The following is a 19025-nucleotide window of genomic DNA, read 5'->3' on the forward strand; positions in this document are numbered from 1 at the left end:
ATGACTGCAAACTTCAGTGGGAACTGGAAGTTCGTAGAGTCAGAGAACTTTGACGCCTTTTTGGAGGCGTTGGGTAAGGTGGCTATTTCTTCAATCAATTTAGCCCCCCCCCCAGGTGGCCAACGTTCTGGCCGTCACTTTGGCGATTTTTAAGGTCTGAATACCTGTTTACGCGTTACCATGCTCAAAACGGCCTTCAACTTCTTTACACTCTTATTTGTGTATCAAGTAAGCTTCTTACAACGTTTCTTCAAGCTCAAAAACTGGTAAACCTTTGTCCATTATCTACCAGCAAAAGTTTGCGTGGTGTGGTAAACACTCCTAGGCCGGCTTCACTCCTCTACCAGCTTCTGATATTACCTTATGCTACAGTATGATCTGCTTGGAGATTAGCAGTAGTATGGTGTATTGTGGTGTGGTATACACCATTATTGAAAGTAAGCAGATATCATAACGTGTGAGTTATTTCACTGACATACTAGTTCATGTAAAATTGTGCCAGACAAAAACGCACACAACCCAAATGAAATGGTACAGACCACATGAGGAAATGATCATGAACTTACACTTGTACGTACTTATACGTAATCTATTATAGAAAAGGGGAGCCTGAGTAAGCAAACGTCAATCGTTTTTTGAGGTTCGTAGCGTTTATCACTTGTGATTGTGGAAAGCAATACTCACTGGACACTACCTAAACGGATCGGCGGGAGGGAGAAACTGACTGAACTTTGAAATTTGAATAACCAACGTTAACGATAGCAATCAAACCCAACCCTGACGAACCAAACACTGCTAAACCAATAACAAAAGGGCATACCAGTCAAAATAATGCCATCTGGCATTGTGGCAAATATTTGCCTTCATTTCCGAGGGGCACAATTTCGTCTTTTACCTCCGTGAAATTAAACGGGAGGTATTGTTTTTGGTACATCTGATTGTCTGTGCTTCTTCCCACACCTTTGTCCACGTGGTAGGCACACCGGAGACAGGAAGTTAGGCCTAAGGTCCCAGAATCATGATGTTATCAAAGGTTATCTTATTTCCTGTCTTCAGTTTCCTGCTATATGCATGCATGTTGCCTTATGGGATCCGGTAGGAAATTTTTAGATAAGAGCATAATTGGAATCATCGAGAGATCCACACCAATGAATGAAACAAAACAATCACAAAAACTTTAACTTTGAAACAGTGAAATTGGACGCGCTTTTGGATATAATCCATAAAAGCCAGTGTGGCCCATAGAGCGGTGGACTCACTTTACATATCAACGAAGAAAGCAGGTGTTGACCGCCATATTGTGTTTGAAAACGCTCAAGTGTTTGAAATGTTTTGTTTCATCGGTTATGGCCATCTCTTCCTAGCTTGAGCTATAGACATTTAAGAATGGCTATTCAGGCCTTAAATTTTCCGAAAACGATTTAATCAATGACTGCAAATCGAGACCCCAACATGGCGGATGGCACGGTAATGACGTCACGAGAAAACGCTCTATGTTGAAAATACAGGTGTGGACCCCGCTATGCGCGAAATAGTACAATCCACCATCCCGCGAGAAACCATCATGCAAGATGGCGACACCTTCAACATCAAGACCATCGCCCAAAAGATTACGGAGGTGAAGTTCAAGGTTGGGGAGGAGTTCGAAGGCGAGATACAACAGGGCAAAGTGAAGGTCATTATCATATTTTTCAAATTTCACACCAACAGGAAGTTAGGCCAAAGGTTCCAGAATAGGTTATCAAAGCTTATCTCATTTCTTGTCTTGCATTTCCCACTGAAAACATGTCTGTTGACTTTTGAACATGGCATAGTGAAGGTCATTATCAATTTTCTTTATCTTGATATCGTGAGAATAACTCAGCTTCTTTTATTTAAAACACAACTCTTGAAAGATCACACAAAATGTTGAAATACGTGTCTATAGCTAAAAGACTCTGGCTGACTGTAAGCATATCGTATACTACTAGAGTCATAGTTCCAAACCGGCACCCGGACGGGCAGTACGGCATATAAAATACAACAAAATACACAAAGCGTAACAAAAATGACATGACTCATGGGCATAATTTGTGCATATTTCTTGGTGTACACATTTATTTTCCGTTTCCGGCAAACCCGATCCCAGCTGTATCAGGCTAACATGCCAAAAATTAATTTTTTGCAAATTGCAAACTTTTCTGTCAGTTTTTATACCAGTCCTGTATTATGTAATATCCTACCAGATCAGCCCGACCCTGGACGGTGGGAAGCTGCGTTTCGAGTTTGACTCGCCGAAAGGGAAACAGGTCCAGGAGCGGGAGGTCCGGCCCGACGGACGGCTGTACCTGGTAAGGGCAAGTTACCTGTTGTGAGTAGCTTGAAACATCACTTTTTCTTTCCTTCTTCTCTTGTCCTTTGAAATGTTGACCAAAAAACAGCGGACTCTACCTGAAACGTCTGACCGTTTCCAAAATCATATCCAGTTGCTTGAGTAATTGCTAGTTGGTGCATGATGTGTTTATTAGAATTTTGATCTATCGCGATTGAATAACTTCACGCTTCTTTTCAACAAGGTGCTGACGGCACCGGATGGGACCAAGTGTACCAGGATCTTCGCCAGAGAGTAACGTTATAACCATGGCAACCTGTCACCGTGGCAACCCGTCACCATGGCAACAGGAGTGACCATGGCAACAGGAGTGACCATAGCAACAGGCGTGACCATGGCAACTGGAAACAGTTGTGTGTTTTGTTGTTCCAATCTGGTGGAGTGCAGCAAATCATCGTAGGTTGAAGATGGTGGTAAACATAATAAAATCACGATTTCTTTATTTTCAATGCAAAGTTGTCTATTTTTTTGTTTACTTTTATTACAAAAGTAAACAAATTGTTTCGGGCCAGTTCTTCTGTTCTAAACTAATAATGTCAATGACGTCGACGTCTGTCATCTGATCTCTCCTAGGACCAACTCCGATCTCGATCGGCGATTCTACTGGATCGTGATCTCTACTGTGACATATACGAATGTGATTGAGTAAGAATGAACAGAGCAGTAGTTGCTAGGCCAGAGCAGGTAACATTTTTACTAGCTTGCAAAAGTTACCTAGGCGATATGAGGCTTGCTTCTCAAGTCCGCCATGGTCAAGCCTTATGCCAAACCTATGAATTTATCCAGGTAAACTAACAAGTATAAAGTCTCGCGTGGACTTATCCAAAGGTAAAGTCAAAAGTTTAAAGTCTCGCTGGACTTAAAACCATGACATCATCGTCACAGGTTTAATCTGTAGGTCAACATCCGATACTCATACTCTTCTCTACTTACTGAACTGGGATGGGAAAAACTATCCGACCGCCGACACATTCAGACTCTTATTTTATTCTATAAAATCGTTCATGGCCATACTCGACAATATTTAAATGATTTGATACCACCCTTAGTATCAGACTCTGCTTCCTATGACCTTCGTAATAAAAACGACTTTCTGTCACTAAAATGTACCACAACCCGCTATAAGAAATCGTTCATTCCCTATGCAACGTATCATTGGAACAACCTTACCCTAGCAGATCGTTCCTTAAGTCTTCCTCACTTTAAGAAAAAAATGGTCAAATCCGTGCGCCCTGTCTCTGTTCCATACTTCAGCATAGGTCCTCGTTTCACTTGCGCTATTCTCACTCGTTTCCGCCTAGGTACTTACAGTTTAAACTCCAACTTGTACTCTCGCAATCTTGTTACTAGTAGTGCTTGCGCCTGTGGCCATCATTGTGAAAGTATTCATCATTATTTTTTGTACTGCCCCAACTACACCCAATACCGTATCTCCCTCCTCAGCAACTTGCATAAGCTGGTTGGATTTGCTATTAACATGGACAATCTCTCGGATAATGATTTAGTCCATTTAATGATTCGAGGGTCCGCATTTCTATCCAACTCAATTAACACAAAACTTCTACAGCATGTACAATTATTCATAAAAGAAACAAAAAGATTTGAATAAGTGAATCTCTATCCTACCAGCTTGGCCCGGAGTACCTGTCCGAATATCCACCAATACTCAAATGTAATTTCTTATGTTCTATGATTTTGTTATATGGTGTTACTTAACATTACTTTTGTTATATGCTTTGCTTGTCTGTATTTGTTTCAATGTTCTTTTGTACTCTCAGTTTGTTCCTGATGACGGCACGAAAATAAGCATGTTGAGCTTGAGTGTGTCGCCATCATGTTATGTATTTATCTGTTGCAATAAAAAAAATAAAAAAACATCCGATAGGTCAACAATCTGTAGTGCATGATCAATGTGCGAAATGTACATGAGAAACTGAATTCCACGAAATGTTTACATTACTTTAGACATTTCCATGAAAATGAGACATAGCGGAACAAAACTAAATTCCACGAAATGTTTGCATTACTTTATACAGTTCCAGGAAAATGTGACATAGTGGAACAAGAGGGCCCTTTCTCTTAGTCTGATTACGTCAGTGATAGCAGAAAACGTCACTATGGCAACGGGCGCCATGTTAGCCAAGGTGACCTCAAAGGCATTCAACTTTTGGACGTGACCAAGTAAAACTGTGGCTGGAGTGTTATCGATATGATGAAGAAATATTTCTACCGTTTCAACAAATTAAACATTACTTGTGATTATGTTCTTCTTAGAAAATGTATATTTTGTATTAGGAGTACCTTAACATCACAGAAACAGTCATGAGAAAAAAATACGCCCCCTTTTTTCACCTTGTTGACATTGAGCCGACATGGCCAATTGCAAGTCAAAGCCGTGTTGACTTTAGGTGTCTGGTACACCATGCAACAAGTTCTATGATTACCTAAACGAAATCTACTGAATCTACCGTATAATACATTCCGTTGTTTGTTTGTTTTATTTGGATCTCCAGAAATATAGTCATTCTGTGATTGTTTACTGATGTTTGTTGCTCTACTTCCGAAACAAAACGGGTGGTTGGGAATTTTTATTTAAAAAACCGAGTAAAAGTTCCTTTAGAATCAACATCCATTATTTGCAACGACCCCCTTTGGCACTTATAAATAAGTTCAACTTTTGACCGGGTTCTTTTCCACATCTCGTCCCACCGACACACCTTCGCCAGTTCCTCGGTCCACCTGTCGACACCCCCGGAAGAAAACCATGAGTTTTAACGGTACCTGGAAGCCCCTCAAGACCGACAAGGATGGGATGAAAAAGTTCTACGAACTACTGGGTAAAGATTTAAACCTAACAGTTACATCTAGTTGCACGGTGCTTGGTTATATTTCGAGTATTGACAGGTCTTGACTGTATATTAGAAAGAGGAACAAGGTATTAAGCTTATAAGTGATACTTTTCAAATTGTGCTTTTGCTCATTGTATAATAATGAGAAAGTGGCAAGTAGAAGAGCTTTCATCCAAATCTTAAAAATACGTCCATCTGTAAATAAGAAGTATTACCTTTGAGCAACCGAATGTGTATATATATCCTTTGTGCACCAATGTATTCGACGTTCGTTTCAGCAAGACCTACCAAGTACCTATTGACGTACATGCGTTAGGGCTTTACAAGAAAAAATGGTGATCATGGCCTCCATTGAATACATTCAAACATTTCGGCAAGGTATTTCCATATGTTCACAATAACGTTAGCGTTTCCATAATAAACAATAACGATATGCTGTGTTGAATGGCAAAATGGCTAGGCCAGCCAAAACGATATCTAGAGGTCGCGGGTTTGATTCCTGGTCTTCTGACCAGAAGTTGTGTCCTTAGAAAAGACACTTAAGACGACATTCCTTGCTCCACCCAGGTGTAAAGATTGGTACCCAATTTCGGTTGGAAGGTAGGATTTGGAAGGAGAGGGTTAATGCTGGCTCACCTTTATCCGAGGGTAACCTATATTCATTGTTTGTAAGAAAAAGGTATATAGGGATATGAAGTCGACGGACGGTGGTTTCAAATCGGAACATTTTGAAAATATTGCAAATTTGAAACCACAGTCCGCAGACTTAATACTCCTAAATGACGTGCTGTTTTTAAAGACAATGGATAAAGGTCACTCCACGGATAAAGGTGAACTAGCGTTAAAATCCACCTTCCAATACCGTATTCCAGACACGGTAGATAACAACGCACTGTCCCTACGGCTTCCAAACGCCTATGGGACTACTTTTACCTTTTATTGTTCACGTATGTATCAGAAACGTCCAACATTTTATTTCTAGTCACGTAGCTGAATACGTGGCGTGAGCATACGTGAGTACACGCCCCGTCTCATGCAGTGTGTCAGCGTTTGACTTTGACTTTCTGTACTGTATCCGTCTGACCTTAGCTCTTACACCAACAATGATGTCATTTCTAACAATTGGCAGTTTAATCATCGTCCAAACGGCCTATTCATTGCAGTCAGAGGTGCATATAAAGTTCGTTACCGCTCTGAGTGGAAGTACGAAGGGCGTGAAGTACAACAATGATGTCATCACTAACAATTGGCAGTTTAATCATCGTCCAAATGGCCTAGTCATCTCCTTCAGAGCTGCATGAAGTTCAATACCGCTCTGAGTGGAAGTACGAAGGGCGTGAAGTACAATTTGTTATAATTTTCTTGTTGTGGTTGTTGATTTTGCTTCGTTATTATTTTTTCATTTGTGTTCCAATTAAAACGAATTGCAAAACTGGACGTCTTTTCGAGAATGGCAAAGTCAAGAAAGGGGCTTGAATTTTTTCAATCGTTTAGAATGAAGAATATATTATTAATAGCAATGTTTAAGACAACCTTCGTGAACACCAGCCACAAATGGAGATGATTACTAAGATAGGCTTTGATAATAAAGCTCTGCATAGTTTTCTAGTTCAGCGGCTAATCAATGGTTCACGGCTACCCAGTCCTCTTGCATCTTGGTATGGCGGTGATGGGTCTTAAAAGCTTGGGGGCAACTTTCAATGATGTATCTGGCCAAACTATTCGGGAGCCTGTTCTAGGTTGTACTGACTGTTGCGTGAGTGAATGTCCTGCCAGTTGAGTGTGTTCGGTTGATTTCATAAACAAACAATGGGACATGACCACGTGCATAATTTATCTGTCTCTCCTAGACGCACCCCCTGCCATTTTGGAAGGCGTCGGTGACTTTATGGATAAGATCTACTACAGCACTCAGGATGACGGGGACTCCATGACTACTACTGTAAGTGTGTGTGTGTGTGTGTGTGTGTGCGTGAGTGTGTGTGTGTGTGTGCGCGCGCGCGCGTGTGTGTGCGTGTGTGTGCGTGTATGTGTGTGTGTGTGTGTGTGTGTGTGTGCGTGTGCGTGCGTGCGCGTATGTGTGTGTGCGTGTGTTTGAGTGTGTGTGTGTGCGTGCGTGTGTTTGAGTGTGTGTGTGTGTGTGTGTGCGTGTGTGTGTTTGAGTGTGTGTGTTTGAGTGTGTGTGTGTTTGAGTGTGTGTGTGTTTGAGTGTGTGTGTGTGTTTGAGTGTGTGTGTGTGTGTGTGTGTGTGTGTGTGTCTGTGTGTGTGTGACAAGATTTACTACAGCACTCAGGACGACGAGGACTCCACGACTCCTACTGTAAAACCTTGCATTCATAGACTGATATCCAAGCAGATATACTAGGATGAAAAATTGTAACGTTCTTATCACACATCTACGTACACAAAGAACTGAGAAGAATCCAGAACTATACTGTGAAACAGTTAATGTTTGTCTTAATTTGATTTCACGGAGAGTGTTTGCGGTTGGATCTACAACGCAGGATTTTGTAATTACTGTAAAACGAGAAATGATAGCGGTGGTTTTAAGTTCGCAGCGAAGAGGTTACCGCATGAACCGCGAACATGAAACCACCGCGAATAATTACCCTTTTTACAGTACACTGTATTCATATATATATTCATATATATATATATCAGTCTATAGAACTAGATTTAAATTTAGTTCAGGACCACTTGTACTTAGCCCGTTTAGACACAATGCTGCAACAAGGGTCTTTATACTAATCTTTCTTCAGATACACGGTCTTCCAAAGGGAGACAAGGTCAAGACATTGAAGCTGGGTGAAGAGGTGGAGGACCAAGGTCGTCTTGGAAAGATGAAGGTGAGTATTGACCCCAACAAAATTGTTTATGACGTCACAAAAGCACAATGAGATCGTGCATTTTTTGGCGACGCAATTGGGGCGAATCATTTTTGTAGGTACGAACGAACCCAGGTAATTTTTTCCATGACGCCACAAGGCACAATTATGCATTATTAGTATGTTTTACTAGTATTTGACGACGTCTCAAGAGCGAAGCCTTTTTGTAGGTACTGGCCCAAACCATGTTTTAGATGACGTCATAACAATACAACGTATTTATGTTATATTTTTGACAACGCCTCCAGAGCGAAGCCTCTTCGCAGCAGTACCATCCTGTAGTGTCTTTAGTCATTACCTCATGACGTGAAACGGAAGGTATTGTTTTCGATCACGGTGTCTCTTCTTTTGTCTGTGTTGAAGATTTTTCTATATGATAACCATGGCGACCGCAGAGTGACAGAAATCGAAGTTCAGAGTTGCCTCAATTTGTAATTTATGGTAATTTATGGACCTTGTGGTAACAAATGACACTTTTTTTTTGCTTTGTGATGTGCAGATTAATCTCTATACTAGTAGTGATGTTTGGAATACAAACTCTTGTTTGCAGGTCAAAGCGGTAAAGGATGGGAACAAGGTGTGCTCCACTGAGACCTACGCCAACGGGAAGACAAGCAGCACTGTCCGTGAAGTCAACGGGGACGAGATGACAGTCGTAAGTGTATAGGAGTGTCTCGCTCAGTGAGCTTTATAGTCATTCTAGGTGTATACCTACCTACCTACCTACCTAGTCCATTGACCTCCAGGTCGTTGGGGGGGGGGGGGGCAAGGTAGCCATGAAGATGGAGAGTTGTCTCCAGGCCCTTCTGTCTTCTGCTACAGCCAGTCTCCCCTGCAGGTTGAGGGATGTCCAGTCTCTATCTGATGTTGTCCTGCCAGGTCTTCCTCTGACGCCCACGGCGTCGCCCTCCTTACACAGTGCCCTGTCGGATGGTGTTAGCCAACTTGTTGTGGCGGGTCACATGCCCGTACCACTGTAGCTTCCTTCTCTTGACTGTTGACAGCAAGGGCTCTTGTAGGCCAACGAGGCTACGTACCACTCCCTACACATACCTGTTTGTTTTGTGTTCATGGTATGAAATGTGGAGTAGTCTTCTCAAGCATTTCATCTCAAAGGCCTGGATCTTCTTCTCAGCTGTTGTCCACAGCGTCCAGGTTTTGCATCCATACAACAGTATGGGTGCCACTAGGGACTTATAGAGCTTGATCATAGTATCGCGTTGTAATTCGTAGCATACAAACAAGTTCTTAAAGGAATGTTTCCCAGAATATCCTTATATCACAGGCAATTTGTAATTCAATTGTTGATCCTATAACCACAAATTCGTTATTTGATTATGCTATTTTCATGCAAATCTTCTAACTCTGAACGACTTGTCATAACAATAGTGAATGGTAGAATGATTTGCACAAGGCACGCTTTCAGTACAATAAGTCTCAATATACGCAATACTAGTATGTTATCGATGGTTATGTTAGTGTCTCTCATTCAACATTCATCATCATGACTATCTCCATCTTCAACATTCCACAGACCATGACTACGGGTGACTTCACAGTATCCCACGTGTACAAGCGGGAATGATGTCAACCGTCGGAGCGTTGTCTGGGTACTTCTTCAACTGGTGGCCTGCTTTCTTCGAAGCCATCCTCCTCAGCTGCTTTTCGAGCGCTCTTCGTTAAGTAGGAGTATAAATTTGCTACGAAGGCCCACGACGACAATAAACAGCGGTCGTGGTTGGTTTAGAATCAGTGCAGCATGCAGAAATCAGAGGCTGGCAGTACCTGTCGTTCTGGTTTAATTTTACTTACAAGGAATCATGTCTGACTCAAGAAATACTTTGAATGAATGTGTCCTTTGTATTTGTAATGTCGTGTTTGACGCAATAAATTGCTGTTTTGCAAAGATCTCGGCAGGCCAATGTCTATGAGTTCCCGCATAGGAAAACTGTGAAAGAAACGATTTGGCAGTGGGGACCTCTGGCTGTGAAAGTGACATTTGCAGCTCACTCAGTGGTAGTTGCTGCATTACCGACAGTGTTAGATAGAAGTCGCTGTTTTGAAGTCTCTTTACGTAGAACCTGCATTCCCGCATGTTGGAAACTTCGCCTGTACCAAAGACCATACCAACACTCAGAAATGACAACCCTAACAAACTGGCCTTAATAACAAGAAGGCACGACCAAACTTTACATATAATAAATGTTTTTATTCATCTTCACACAAAAATAGGCACAAATTCAACCCTCAACATAAAATAACAAACTTAGATTTTTTCATTTACAAATGAAGAACCTAATGTGGCAAACAATCAAAGTAGCTTGCACACGAAGGGAAAATATGCGTTTTTCGAGTGAAACTAATAGCATAAAAATTCATACTATGTTATCATGGCATAGGTGTATTCTATAATAAAAATTCAATATTTCGGTGAATGTGAAGAATCTGTACAGCTGCAAATATGAAAATTTAATTTATTTCAAGGGGTCGTCATGGAGACCAGAAGCTTCCTTCAAAAGCATTGGTTGTTTGAAGTCACGGACACCCTATACGTTATCTATCTTCTAGTAGTCTAGTTCTTCAGGCTTCTACTTGGGCAGGACCTGCTTCCCTTTCCCCTTAAACGTCATGACGGCGTCAATGATGTACAGGATACAGGTGAACACAGCGAAGGCCTGGAGCGGGATTAGATAAGAACAGTTTTAGATTTAGAACGTACTGATGAGGGGGGTATATCAACTCAGTCACATTTGGTACTGCATTATTCACCGTGCGGCAGCGACACCTAGCTGCAGTACAAAGTACCGTCAGTATTGCTCTGAGGAAGGTGACAGGCAGTCATCGAAAAGTCGGCTAGGTAAAAGCACTTGGACGTGGAACTCTGTTATGAAGTTTAAATTCTACTTCAAATTGTGTATTGGTGGTATTAGTGGTATGCAATCACCATAAACACACTAAAATGTCGGAATTGAAATGCGCCTTTTCGCTCATCTATGACTGTTGAAATTCAGCTTTCCGGAAAGGACTTCACATTACTTTATCATCAACTTGTAATAGAATCTCTCTGAAAGTCGATTCAATTCACTTTCTTTCAGGCACTAATTCCAGCATGTTCAACAGCCAGATTGTCAATAACCTTCATAACTTTACCACGAATTACTCGTTAGTTATGAAATAAAGTTACTGACTTGCATGTCATATCATTACGTCTGCAAACGAAAGTAAACAAACAAACAAACAAACAAACAAACAATGTAACTCACGGCAGACGCGGCGTGCCTATCAAAGACCGGGTTGCCCCAGTAGTTGTGGTGCCAGTTATTTCTGTCGGCGTTCACACACTGAACAATGGCCGCTGTGATGTAACACAGGGCCGCCAGGATGGCGTAGATCAAGTCCTGCGATAAGGAGACAGAACAGTGTCTACGAAGGCCCATAACTACACTCTGCGCAGCCTCCGCATATCCTTTCTGCAGCTTCTGCAGCTGTGTTATGCTAAGGAGCTCCTTGGTTATGCAGAGACTGTTCTGCGCACAGAGGCTGTATTATGTGCAGAGGCTGCGGAAAGCGTACTTTTGGGCCTTCATAACTTTGCCTTCGCTCAGTACAGAGCCATCGTTGGTCACTGTAAATAAACTATCATCAACAACAACAACAACAACCAGCCACAATTAACGTAACGTTCGAATAAATCATTAACCAATCGAGCTTGTCTGGTCTTAAAAATTCGGACAACAGTCGAGATGCAGCACTGTGTGAAGTTAGAGGCCTTCACTTTTGACATATTACCCACAATTTCTGTCACTGCACATGCGTATTCGGAAGTGTGAAAGAGCTTAATTAACAGTCCACTCACCACAGTGTCGTTAGAGAAGATCCCAGCCTTGGAGAGGATGAGGAGCAGTAGTGTGACGACCCAACACGTGACCAGCACGAACATGACCCAGTGTTGACCTCCCCACGCCCAGAACCCGTGCACGGACGCAAGCAGCGCCCAGGCCACCAGTCCGAATACCTGAGGATTACCAACGAAATATCAAAAACGGCGATGAAGATTAGACATCCAGGTCATAGGATACGCCAAAACAGCAGTTACTCTAGCAACTGGAGTAACTGCTTTTTGGCGTAAAACATGAAATAAAAGGCAACATTTTCCAGAACACGTCAAGCTGCTCGCACACAACACTGCGGAAAGAGGAGCTCACCCCTGTGGCGTCGCCAAAAAACGATTAACATCATTTATGCCACTTGATTTATAGATTTAATTACCGCGATGATAACCGTGTTTTGTGAAGATTTTTGGCATACTATGGAATATGCGCAATCGATCTTGACAAAATCACTTCTACAAATGCAATCAAGGCTACTGTCTTTATGATCACTATCTCCAGAGGCGAAAAATTATTTTTTTTTCAAAACCCGTTGAAAATTGATCAATAAAAGTTACTTGATGTGGCCTTAACTATAAAACCAAACTCATTTGCATGGAGCGACGAACGATCGTAAGAAGTGAGCTATCTCTAGTGTACTTTGTATCTATACTCGTGTGTAACACACAGTCCTATTTGGTCTCTTTGGGTAAACCAAACAATACGTATTGACTTGAAGTCAAAATTTGTTTACTTTGGGTTTTCTTATTGAACGCCTTTGCTAAAAATGTACCCCAAAATTCAGGACGAGAAATCCTCTAAAAGTTGCCACTCCAAGCTGTTGAAAAGCTGTTGTGCTATGTTTGCATAAACTTGTCATTCGGAATGGGTAGGAATGCTAAATTTGAAGAGGCATAGTTTGGTTATGTTTGAAAGTGTATTGTAAGTATTGTACATATGTATGTCAGTGTGTACTGGACAAATATGTAAATCAATAAGGTTATTTGGTTTACTGTCTGGGAGGGGGGGCAGTCAATATCAGGTTCAGGGGGTTACCAAGGGGGTTACCAACGACACCGTCAATAAAAATTGCACGAAATACAATGCGCCAAAATCAGTTACTAGCACTCAAGCCACTGGATATGATTTTGGAATCGCCCACGAAATCCAGTCTTTGAGCACATATTAAAGCATGCGTAAAGATTGCGTTTTTAAAAGTATTCTTTAAGTATACGAAAGCTTTACGCCTACGTAAAGATTCGACTTTATGTAGAGAATAGTGTTGTTGTCTCATAGCAACGTTAACAACACTACTGTCGTAAAAACTGCGTGTGTAAAATAATTACATTAAGCCAATTAATATTGGGCAGTAGGAGAAGAAGAAACGCCACAAACAATATATCTCCTTCGCTTTGGATTGAAATATAAAAAAATCTACATAACAGCTACATCGTAATTACACGCTACAATCATTAAAAAATAACAAAACGTTGAAATGCGACGGCTAAGATTAACTTTCAGAAGGCTTTCAAAGCTACAACATACATATCTATAAGAAGGTATATTTTGCGTACTTACATTTCAAAATTCGTTTGCATCCTAAACATTATGATACATTTAGGATTTGCATAGTTAGCAAATTTGCTGATGATTCAAACGATTTTTCTACTCACCAATTCCAAGACCTTTAGCACTAGATTCATATCCGCTGCCATGGTTTAAGTTCAACTTTTCACCGCTTGGCACTGACAATCAAAGAACGTAAATCCAGGCTTTTTCAACGACTTTCTCAAACGTACGGTCCGTGTTCCTTACACACTACGGGACCACCCAAATGACCTTAGCGACAAGCATGGTCGTTTATGTAAATCCGTTCTCTGTGTACGCCGTTGCTAAGGGTATCCAGATAAGAAAACAGTCGTTAGTGCGCAATAACTTATAAAGTGCGACACACCCAGAGACAAGAGAATTTGGGCAAACAGTGAAACCCCGGCGACGTCCGAAGTATTACGTGCATACGAAGGTCGGGGAAAGTATGGCCCGTTGGCTAACACCTTAGACCAACGTTCGGCTTGTTCAAAAATGACATCTGTGTCTTTAATGCCGTACCGTAAAACAGGAAATGTTTGAAGTAGTTTTATGTCGACAAACACCTTAGACCAACGTTTGGCTTGTATTGTTCAAAAATGACATTTTGCGTCTTAAATGTCGTACTGTAAGAGAGCAAATGTTTGCAGTAGTTTTATGTTTGCGCTTTTATGGCTATCTGTTCACCGTGAACTTAAAACGACTGCGAACATTTTCTCTTTTACAGTGACACCTTGCATGGTAGGTTCAATTGCGAACTCGGCCCGGGAAAGGGCTAACACCTTAGACCAACGTGAACGTTTTTGGATTGTTCAAAATTGACATCTGCGTCTTTAATGTAGTACCGTAAAAGGAGAAATATTCGCGGTGGTTTTATGTTTGCGTTTTTATGATGATCTGTTCACCTTGAATTTAAAACGATTGCGAACGTTTTTTCTTTTGCACTGAAACTCTGCATTACAGCTTCAATCGCGAACTTAAAACCACCGCTCACTTCTTCACCATACCAAGAAATTTAATCCCCGCGAATATTTCACCTTTTACTATACTCGAATACGGGGAATGCATGGCTTGCTGGCTAACATCTTTTATAGACCAACGCTTAGCTTGTCCAAAAATTATATCTGGGTCGTGTGGAAAAGTATACAAAAGATTTGACAGCAACGTCGTTCATTTGACCCTTTTATCTAAAGGTTGCTGTGGTACAACGTTCAATTGATGTTTGCGGTGCCAAGTGGCACATAGGTCAGCAAGTTTCCTTGCTGTTACAGTAGTATATTTTGTACAAAGGACGGTTGCTAGCCGTTCCTCTTAATTAAACGTGCTTGAGGCACCTCTCCAAACACGGGAGCCCCCTTTTACATTCCCTCCGAAATACGGGTACAGCCCCAACCAAGATGTCCCACAAATGTGACATAGGATTGAACCGCGATGTCCCAGTTACGAGTACCAAATAATTATGGAACCATGAGCTCAACTGTGAGATTGCTACCAGTTGAGCCACAGGGACATTCCTTCCAAAACTTACGCATGAGTGTGGAACGGGGTACAAAGATTCAAAGACAACGTAACGTTTTGCATTAATCGACCTTTCTTTTATCTAACGGTGCATGCAGAACGTTCAAGTGGACGACTGACAGATAAGAATACGCATATACAGTCACTCATATTAAAGTTTAAAAGTTGGAGTTGTTTTGTTGTACGTTTTGTTGTAGATAATCTATTGAAAGAATATTCCAACGCTAATCCTATTTTGTAAGCGTGGAAAGTAACAATAGCGCTAAAAATAAACTATACTTGAAGCAGATTAAATACGCTAAATGTAAAGGAATCGAATAAGCTCTCAAAGCCACCGGACACAGCTGTGATTGTTGACAATTGTGATTTGCATCCAATATTCTAAAAATATCATTAGTTTGCCAAAAAAAATTGTGGACCACAGCTTTAGTCTCCAAGCAGACGTGTCAGCTAGATGAAAATAGAGAAGAATTTAGCCAAATAGGGACAAATAAGTTGCCATGGGATCTCAGTCAGTCCTTTGCAGTATATCCAGCTATCCGCCGGCCGGCCATGGCCAGTTCACTCCTAGACTGGTAACAGGGGATTTTGGCCAAGTTAGGAATAAAAGACTACTAGGCTGGTTCCTACTTTTATTCCTGACTTGGCCCAAATCCCCTGTTACCATTCTATCAGGTGGGAGTCTGGTAGAGACTAGCCTTAGTTGCTGTGGTTCCAAACTTAGTGAACAAAAGAACTCCTGAGAAAAACTGCATGTGTTCTGAGAGAAGCAATGACAAGAAACAAACGAAGGTGGCGGAGAAAAATCTAGGTGTAGAAAAATTGAGCGTATCCGAGCAACTGCATGGCCGGTTGCTCCATGGAAGAGAACATACAGTTAATAAAAGAGTACTCCAAAATGACTGTCATTTTCCTATAGATAATTATATTTCTGGGAAGGAAAAATGTAAACACTTTACGAATTGTACGTACAGGGAATGCACCAGGAGGGTCAGCATGGGGTTAGCGAGTATCATATATTGTTTAGAAAAAACACACATCGCAAACTTCACCACTAGTAGAATCCTTTAAAAAACGGCGGATTATGTATTCATAGTCTATTGGAAAATAGCACCCCTTTTATTTCTGAGTGTAGTGGTCCTTTAAGAACGTTGATGAAGAAAGAAATAACCATATATACCGTTTTACGTCAATGCTTTAGGCGTTAACCTAAAATTGTCCAAAGTGTCACCTCGAATGAGTGACCTCGATATGTACTAAACAAACACTGTGATGCCGAAAAAGTCAGAGTCCAACGTGCTTCAAACAATTAAGAAACCGCCATCACTTAGCAACGGGGGAAGACCTTGTCAGGCCTTTAACAGAAACGACGGATACAAATGTCGGACTAACAAAACCGCAGCACAATGAAACATCTGGACTGACGTAGATGGCTTTACTGTGGAATTTACTATTTCTGCATCTTTTGTTGTCAGAACCTGTTGTATTGTAGCAAGTTAGAAGCACCTGCGTTCTTATTGTTTAACCTAGACTTTAACTAATGAAAGGTGGTAATAGTCGTTTGATAGTGTTGCTGACTTTTGTTGTGGTTGTCACCATGCAACGTACACAATGATGTTCAATCATTAATTACTTATTCCCTTTTGAGTTACTAGTATCCCCTTTCTGAAGTTACCGACAAGAGGATGGTTGTACCTCCGAAGGGAGTCGATAGGGAGCGTGCTTTTACCACTTCGATCATTTTGTTATGGTCTAGTCACTATGCAACTTCCTCAATACTGCTGCTAATGTTAATAGTTATCCTGTCTTCAAAGTCACAACTGCAGTTTCCAAGACACCTGCTGTGGGGCATGCTTGTACCACATTTTCTCGAGCCTGAAAAAGCGTGTTTTGTTATCGTCACTATGCAACCTTCCCAACACTGCATCCATTCATTCACCCATATTCTTAAGTAAGTTGTCTTCAGTTTGTGGGATGACAATGACTTTCATTAGCTCGAACATCTCTACGTGAGTCTTGACATTGTTATTCAAGTTATTAAGTGTTTGCGGAAAGATGAAGTGTTTGTGCAATTTTCAGAGAGGCGGACCAATTCTCATGGCCCTTAGAATTTACACCAGTAATGTTGACATTTGGCAAGAAGTTCCAGCAAACAAATCACATATTATTTGTGATGACGGTCAATGTGTAGTCTGCTTTTGTTGTTTTCAATTGACACCTTCGAGTGAAAAACGTCAGAGCTGTTTTAACCAATGAAATTATCTAATTGGCAAACTGATAACTGCCATCCTCTCATTGGTCTAACCCCTAATTGCCATTCCATCATTGGTCAAACTGCAAATCGTGTTGAGACAGCCATGGTTTGGGAGTTGAGTGGTGTACTTGGTGAGAACAATGGTATTAAAGAAAAGTCTTTTGATGATAAAAGAGTCATTCAAAATACACCATACTTTCTTGACAAATACACATGTACTACAGTCAATGAATAAAAAGAAAAGCACAACTGAATATCTTGTCTCTTGCAACTGTTTTAATGCAGTTGAACAAATGCCTGGTGGCAGCATTCTTTCAAAGCCCTCATTTTTCTATTTTCCTTTTATATAGTCACTCACATAAGAAAGAGACTATATATGTTTTCAAATTTTCCATTTCCATAAATAAAAAAATCATTTTTAAATAGTTCTGTACCTTTCCGACAAACGTAGTACACTCAACATAAACTGTTCGGAAAATTGAATTTTTATCAGTCATATATCCGTAAATACTTTATCAATTCCATTTCATTGGAAAGCTTACTACCGGTACAAGGTATAAGAATCCTTTGAGCATCTAGAAGTTATTGTAGTTTTCATTGTTCTACTATAATTCCGTTACATTCCATGATGCAAGTTCAGCGGTAAATCTACAACATTGTCTCAAACAAAACATGCTATTGTAATATTGTTTTGTTGATAATATATTGAAATAATTCTGTGGAATCAGCCCCATTCTCAAACAGAAGAACTGCATGTCACTGTGACTTTCTTCATCGGGCATCTATATGTACAGTATATGTAGTTTGTACCAAAACACAACTTATGTATAACGCTACGATCCCAGTTGAAAAAAAGGGGCTCTGCCTGGTAGTTTACGGGCTTTATTTGCTCTTTTTTGGGGTGACTTTGGGGCAATTTTTCCAACTCGCAGTAAAAATCAACCAGGGACACAACAACAAATAGATAACCAAATTGTGATGACATTGAGATCTAACATTAGGGAATGGTTGGGAACTCATTGCATTGTGAACATGAGCTATGTCTTGCATTGTATTACTTCAGCTGTTTCAACCATAATCTTAAAACACCTCTGTTCAACTTCTACCACAAACTTAAATAAAATGGACCGATCCCATAATCTCCAAGCAGATCCTACGGTAGCATAAGATAGTATCAAAAGCTGGCAGAGGAGTGAAGCCAGCCTAGGAGTGTGTTTGGCTACCGGGGCAAATGGACACCTCTTGGATGACTACACTCCTTGGCCAGTTTGGTACTATTTTATGCCATTGTAGGATCTGCTTGGAGATTACCGATCCCATAACCCTGCCCATACCTGCGACAATACAAAATAAAAACATAAAAGTACAAATACTTGCAGCCGCTTTCTCATTGGTCGAACTGCTGCCATTCTCTCTCTAGTCAAACTGACATAAATGTATGTGAGGAGCAGTCTATCCACGCTGCAATTCAGACTGCTCCTGCTAGGAGCGCTTCTATGCATGGTACAGTGCTTTTGCTCTTTATTTTCCCTCATTGGCCCCTGTTGCCCACTGTCTAACAGTTAAAAAGGGGACCATCAGAAGTAACAAAAGGTGCAAATAAGGAAAAAGGGTAGTAAGTCTCATACTCTCTGGACTTCTCTGAGGCACTATAACCTGGCCCCTGTTGGCCAATTCCTCAATGTCTTAAG

General features: G+C 41.0%; 3 protein-coding genes across 3 annotated transcripts; 2 read left to right on the top strand and 1 right to left on the bottom strand.

The window, feature by feature from the left end:
- Nucleotides 1-2628, top strand: LOC118404085 (cellular retinoic acid-binding protein 2-like). The gene is made up of 4 exons (XM_035803045.1): nucleotides 1-73; nucleotides 1509-1675; nucleotides 2226-2330; nucleotides 2556-2628. The coding sequence occupies exons 1-4, from the start codon at nucleotides 1-3 to the stop codon at nucleotides 2607-2609; spliced, it is 399 nt and encodes a 132-aa protein (XP_035658938.1). The 3' UTR covers nucleotides 2610-2628.
- Nucleotides 2629-5041: 2413 nt separating this feature from the next.
- LOC118405100 lies at nucleotides 5042-10014 on the top strand. Its single transcript, XM_035804502.1, has 5 exons — nucleotides 5042-5208; nucleotides 7071-7162; nucleotides 7981-8067; nucleotides 8657-8761; nucleotides 9641-10014. Exons 1-5 carry the CDS (start codon nucleotides 5136-5138, stop codon nucleotides 9689-9691), a joined length of 408 nt encoding a protein of 135 aa, XP_035660395.1. The 5' UTR covers nucleotides 5042-5135; the 3' UTR covers nucleotides 9692-10014.
- A 119-nt stretch (nucleotides 10015-10133) lies between these two features.
- LOC118405099 (plasmolipin-like) lies at nucleotides 10134-14000 on the bottom strand. Its single transcript, XM_035804501.1, has 4 exons — nucleotides 13649-14000; nucleotides 11963-12121; nucleotides 11370-11504; nucleotides 10134-10781 (listed from the first exon to the last, which is right to left on the bottom strand). Exons 1-4 carry the CDS (start codon nucleotides 13688-13690, stop codon nucleotides 10695-10697), a joined length of 423 nt encoding a protein of 140 aa, XP_035660394.1. The 5' UTR covers nucleotides 13691-14000; the 3' UTR covers nucleotides 10134-10694.
- Between the last annotated feature and the right edge of the window lie 5025 nt (nucleotides 14001-19025).

The sequence above is a fragment of the Branchiostoma floridae genome, chromosome 17, assembly GCF_000003815.2.
Source record: "Branchiostoma floridae strain S238N-H82 chromosome 17, Bfl_VNyyK, whole genome shotgun sequence".
Taxonomy (NCBI): Eukaryota; Metazoa; Chordata; class Leptocardii; order Amphioxiformes; family Branchiostomatidae; genus Branchiostoma; species Branchiostoma floridae.